The 6566-nt window shown below is 42.8% G+C and overlaps 1 protein-coding gene across 1 annotated transcript in view; it reads right to left on the bottom strand.

The window, feature by feature from the left end:
* Window positions 1-1914: 1914 nt before the first annotated feature.
* Window positions 1915-6566, bottom strand: part of pcsk2 (proprotein convertase subtilisin/kexin type 2) — a 66040-nt gene continuing 61388 nt past the window's right edge. The window contains exon 12 of the mRNA XM_067989471.1: window positions 1915-2964. Coding sequence (XP_067845572.1) covers window positions 2478-2964 — 487 coding nt within the window. The 3' untranslated portion in view covers window positions 1915-2477. The remainder of the gene's footprint in view (window positions 2965-6566) is intronic.

Raw genomic sequence — 6566 nt, 5'->3', positions numbered from 1 at the left:
ATTCTACAAATGCACACGGCTGAAGATTTTATGACCGGAGCACTGTCACCAATTAGTCACTAACATTATTTAATGGTGTGGCAGCAAAGGATTGGATTGGATTTTAACATCTTGCTACTGTAGAGACGGTGGAAGTGATCGAATGCAGCAAGCAGCACTGATTAATTAAACGTTGTATCAGCGACAGGTGGATATTGTCTCAGCAGCAGAGTGGACTGCATAGGGGAGTGTGTAAGCCAACATTTTCCCCCAAAGGTCTGAAAATAATACGAATTTAAACTGTTGGGGCCCCTAACTTGAGTTATCTTTGTGTCATTTCACTCCTTTTCCCGTATGTTTCGCTCCAGAAAATAGATTAAGTTTAGCAGTGTGGCACTGCACATTTCACTTAGTGGATTGTGTGGAGAAAGCCATGTCTATTATTTTTGAATTCCGGAAGTGTTTCTCTGCTGTATTGCTATGAATATAGAAGATTAAGGGGTGATCTAATTGAGGTGTTTGAGATGATTAAAGGATTTGATAGGGTAGATAGAGAGAGAAACTGTTTCTTCTGGTGGGGGGAGTCCAGAACAACCTTAAATTTAGAGCTAGGCCGTTCAGGGGTGATGTCAGGAAGCACTTCTTCACACAAAGGGTAGTGGAAATCTGGAACTCTTTCCCCCAAAAAGCTGTTGAGGCTGGGGGTCAATTGAATTTTCCAAACTGAGGTTGATAGATTTTTGTTAGGCGAGGGTATTAAAGGTTACAGAACCAAGGCGGGTAGATGGAGTTAAGATACGGGACAGCCCTGATCTAATTGAATGGCAGGATATCTTCGAGGGGCTGAATGGCCTCCTCCTGTTCCTAAATAGTATTAGATTGCTCTCCATTTAAATCTTTGAGCGGCGGCGGGTATTTACAGTTCTTAAACCTTAAACATTTTGCATTATACAACATCTGTGAATAGTCGTCTGTACATTTGTAACTCTTATCTGTATGAAACCACATTTATTAATTCATCTGAAGGTAAATTGAACATTTTAAATTTATTTTGTTTCAAGAAACTACTGCATTCCTTAGTTTGTTCCATAAGTTATTTTATGATCTATTTGAAATGCCTTTTAGACACAAAGCCAGTAGAAGCACATTCCAGACACCTGATTTACAGGGAAATGTGATATTTCAAATCAAGACACCCTGCAGCTGGTGGGTTGGCGACTGTGATCAGCTATTGTTTGCTACTGGCTGGTAGAGCTCCAAATCGCCTCTAGTGCTCTCAGCTCCCTCCCCCAATGCAAAGCCAACATGAAGCTTTTTTGTATAGATTCCAAGTTCAGTACAGGGCCTGTCCCCAAAACATTAAACATACAAAATTGACGGGCAGGAAAAGACCAGGGTTAGGCAAGGGAATTAAAGGTGACAGAACCATGGGGGGTAGATGAAGTTAAGATACAGATCAACCATGACGTAATTGAATGGTGGAACAGACTCGAGGGGCTGAGTGGCCTACTCCTGTCCCTGTGCTATGAGGAAAGGGACCGTTTATTTCCTGTTTTTCTCTCCTCACATATAATTTCCAGATGCAAGAGTTTGTTTAATTTTAAACACATTAATATGAATTTAATCTTTTGCTACTCACCAGAATATGCAATTTAAACATCTTGTTTACCTTGCCACAAAGCAGTCTAAAAACAACACTGTATGTGCCGAGTGTAACATAACGGTGGATTGATCAGCATGTGAAGAGCGCACAAGTGTTCAGAATTACTGCACTACTAATTTGCTACCTAGGATATAAATAATTAGCAAACTAAGCCTTCATCCTCAAAGTTTCAGCTTTGGGTTCAGTAGTTTTTTTGTTTTACAGTATGGTGCAGCATAAGATAAGTGCTCACCATTGCAAAATGTGCAGAAATCTGTCACAAAACAGTAATCTATTAATGCACCATATGTTTTATTTTGAATTATTCCAGGTAGGGAAATAAATCATTATGTGGGCTACTGACTACCATGGAGGTGGATGTGATATGACTCAACACTATCCACTTTCAGCAACACATAGTGTAAAGTGCTTTTCCAGCTGGCTTTCCAATAAACGTATGCTTTCAGCTTGGTTAAACCAGAATAGAAGAATTATGCTCAAACCATTGCCTGTAAATTGAAAACACACTTTCTTTTTTTTATATAAACATTTATCACAAAAATATAAAGAAAAACGGTCACTGCTTTGTTTGCAAGATTTCACTTTTAAATTAACACAACAAGAATCCTCTACAGTCACAAACTGTACATAGAATTTGTGGAATTAACAATATCGGCGTAAAAAATTGTCATTTAAATTTAATTATTAACTGACAATATACAACAGCTGAGTTTAAGATCACAACAGGGTGTGATAATTTTGCTACAGGAAACATTAATTTCAGTAGTTTTAAATCACAAAGCAGCTAGGATGTGGGATTTGAGGATAAAAGACTGGCATGCAGTGTTCACTAGAACTAGTTTTTCTTTAGCAGATTCTTCAGGCTTCTCTCTACTGCTTCATCCAGTTCTTCCTCCAGCTCCTCTTTCTTAGACATGGCCAATTTGGACTGGTAATCTTTCACTATTTGGTCTATGTAAGGGGCACTTTGAGTCCCATGCAACATCAGGGTCCATTCTTTGAGCACACCTCTCTGTACGGTTCCCCCAACAAAACCAACTTCTATGATCCAAGTCCCTCTGGGGTCCTCCCCCCATGTATGTGTTGTCATGAAAGGCCACTTGTCAAAGCCCACCTTAGAGTCATCATCTCTCGGCCGCCAACTCAGCAGAATGGATTTTGTGCCCATTGGTGATGTCATGTTGATGTTTAGGGCTCCTCGTCTGGTGGCATTTACAGTTATCACAGCCTGAACATGCTCTAGATAACGAACAAAATTATCTTTCCCTTCACACGCATCAGCTGATATTGTTAGAATCAACTTGTCTTCCGATGAGATTGTCCTGTGAAGAGAAAATGAAACAAGAACATGGACTAAACCATTAAACAGGAACAAAACTCTTTAAACAGGAACAAGACTCTGGCTAAAATTACCAATAGAAGGACTGCCCATTGGTATGTGGTTTAACTGTAGATAAGTGCATTTCGGTAGGAAGAATAAGGAGGCCACATACTACTTGGATAATAAAAGTCTAAATTGAGAGGAGCAGAGGGATCTGGGGGTACAGATACACAAATTACTAAAAGTAGCGACGTAGGTTAATAAGGCCATTAAAAAAAGCAAACCAAGCACTGGGGTTTATTTCCAGAGGGATAGAATTGAAAAGCAGAGAAGTTACATTAAACTTGTATAGAACCTTGGTTAGACCACACTTGGTGTACTGTGAACAGTTCTAATCTCCATATTATAAAAAGGATATAGAGGCACTGGAGAAGGTGCAAAGAAGATTTACTAGGATGATACCAGAACTGAGAAGTTATACCTATCAGGAAAGATTGAGCAGGCTGGGGCTCTTTTCTCTAGAAAATTGAAGACTGAGGGGTGACCTGATCGAGGTCTTTAAGATTATGAAAGGGTAGGGTAGATGTAGAGAAGATGTTTCCACTTGTGGGGGAGACCAGAACCAGGGGAGCCATAAATATAAGATAGTCACTAATAAATCCAATAGGGAATACAGGAGAAACTTCTTTACCCAGAGAATGGTTGGATTGTGGAACTCGCTACCACATGGAGTAGTTGAGGCGAATCGAATAGATGCATTTAAGGGGAAGTTAGATAACACATGAAGGAGAAAGGAATAGAAGGATATGCTGATAGGGTCAGATGGAGTAGGGAGGGAGGAGGCTCGTGTGGAGCATAAACGCTGGCATGAACCTGTTGGGCCGAATGGCCTGTTCTGTGCTGTACATTCTATGCAATTCTATGCATGATGCTGCAGATGACATAAAATGCACGCTATCAACCTAGCATCTGAGGACTCGGTCATAGTTTTGTTACTTCCATAACATAATTAATGTGTTAATTCAATACACTCCTTTATCAGTAACAACTTAATGAGCCAATTATTTGCTAAATCTCCCCTCCTCTCTCTACTTAGCAGTGACTCCTCGATGGGGTGTAGTTCCCCAGGTGCCAGTCACCCTCGGGCATTTCTGATGGGCTACCAATGATTCATGTGTGAGCCTTGTTAGTGGATGTTGGTGCGCTATTTGGCCATTGTGGTCAAACTGATCATGACATCGCCCAATATCCACACAGGCACTTGGCAGAAGGAGAACAGAAATCCTGGTCAATTTTCCTTCCTTAACTTAGAAGCAGTGAAGCCAACTGTAGCAGCACTTTGTCTGAGATCAGCCAACTCAGCACACGTTCCGGAATGAACTTGGAACGTTCCTGGCCTGTATGGTTCAGCTGCTCACTGGACAAATTCACTGAACTATAACAAAAGCCCCGCATCCCATGCTACAGAAATTGTAAACAATTTTACAACACCAAGTTATAGTCCAGCAATTTCATTTTAAATTCACAAGCTTTCGGAGGCTTCCTCCTTCCTCAGGTGAACGTTTCCAACAAACGTTCACCTGAGGAAGGAGGAAGCCTCCGAAAGCTTGTGAATTTAAAATGAAATTGCTGGACTATAACTTGGTGTTGTAAAATTGTTTACAATTGTCAACCCCAGTCCATCACCGGCATCTCCACATCACAGAAATTGTAGGCTGCTTGACTCTATCGAGCCTAAATTTGATAGCGCCTAAAAATGGGTGCAAAATGATTGGCGCGTTGAAGAGCGAGGCCCGAAGACCAACCTAAATGCGACCTCCGATTGGAGGACCCGACGCAGTTCAGTCGGCTCAAACAGGTAAATCTGGGGGGAGGGGGCCGTGGTCGCAGGTCACAGGTTAGGGGGGTGAACGTAGCCAGCAGTGGCCCGCAGTATTACTGTGGAGACAGAAGGAGCACCCATGCTTCTACTGGCTCCATATTAAGGTAAGTTTAAAACAAAAAAAAACCGAAAAGGTCCCTGACGAATTTAGCTGCGGCCCGAACACTAGCGTAAATCGGGCGTGTTCCATCGCTCTGCTGAATTTGACATCATTGTTCCTGTTCTACGCATGTAAAACGGGCAAAACAGTGTTGAATTTAGGTCCCTTTGAGACTGTGCAGCCTATTATATTTTATTATAATCTTCCTGGAGAGAGTCATGCTTCGGTCTAAAATATTGTACCGATTTTCTAAGCCTTGAATATATCTGAAGCCTTTTCTTTTAGTATTAATTCATTGACCCAGTAAGACGTATGTGGGGGGAAGGGGGGAAATTCCTCTTTGCAATCCCACCCAAATTAGGGAAGAATTGCGGTGGTGAATGTCGGAAAATTCAGGCCACGAGACCTACCTCCATCTCATCACCCAACTGCGAATACCCTGCCCCACTGGGAATTCTCCTTCCCCAACCACCCTGCATAAATGGTGCCGAGAGGACGGAGCCTATAGTCCTGCTGAATTTCCCTGCTCTCTGCCTCACTTACTGCCAGTTCCCTGGGCTACCATGTGAAGGTGGCGACAGACCCCCAGGAAACGCCACTGCATAACCCTACAGAGGGAGAGGGCCTCGTTGCGGCTTCTTCCCCCACCGGACGGCCTCAACCACTGAAGGATTTGGTCTTGGCTTCCAGTGGGAGCCCTAGTCCTGATCACCAAGACACTCCTGCCCCCTTTAAGTCCCTTGTTAGGTCTCCAGTTGCTGGAGGGGCAACCCTGCTGCAGCACCTCTAGATTACCCTGACTGGGAAGCCACTGTGCACGCCTAATGAGACTTGACCCAGGAAAATGGGTCAGGGCTGGGACGGACACAGGAGTGCAGGTGGAAGTACTGACCTGCTGATACACTGCCCTGATTAGGAAAATCTGGGCTGTGCTGTGTTATAAGGAGAGGAATATTACAACATGTAAAACTCCATGAATTATTCTGCTGTGAAAATGTAGACGAGGGTCTCTTTAAGCCTATTGGTCTAATTACTGTTAAGTAAAAATACTGGGTGATTTCATACATTATAGACATTCTGGGGCAGATGGGGAGAGTAGTCATGGGTGAACTTCGCACGGTTTGAAATGGTGTAAGGACATTAAAACATGGAAGTCCCCCCTTCCTCACCACACACACACAATTAGCCATCGGCGGCCGTGCCTTCAGCTGCCTGGGCCCTAAGCTCTGGAATTCCCTCCCTAAACCTCTCCACCTCTCTACCTCTCTCTCCCCTCCTTTAAGACGCTCCTTAAAACCTACCTCTTTGACCAAGTTTTTGGTCACTTGTCCTAATATCTCCTTATGTGGCTCGGTGTCAAATTTTGTTTGCTAATCGCTCCTGTGAAGCGCCTTGGGCCATTTTGCTACGTTAAAGATGCTATATGAATGCAAATTATTGTTGTTGTTGATGACCCAGCAGAGACTGTGGGTTTCGCTTGTGAAGAATCAAAGGCAGAAAACTGCATCCTACCATAAAAGTTAATAAGATACAAAATATACTCAAAGGTGAAATAACAGACCTGCCAAACACTGGAAAAAGTATTCTCTGAAGAGAACTCTCAGCTACATTCATCAGAACT

The sequence above is a fragment of the Heptranchias perlo genome, chromosome 8 (genome assembly GCF_035084215.1).
Source record: "Heptranchias perlo isolate sHepPer1 chromosome 8, sHepPer1.hap1, whole genome shotgun sequence".
Lineage (NCBI taxonomy): Eukaryota > Metazoa > Chordata > Chondrichthyes > Hexanchiformes > Hexanchidae > Heptranchias > Heptranchias perlo.
This window is presented reverse-complemented; position numbering and strand designations above follow the sequence as displayed.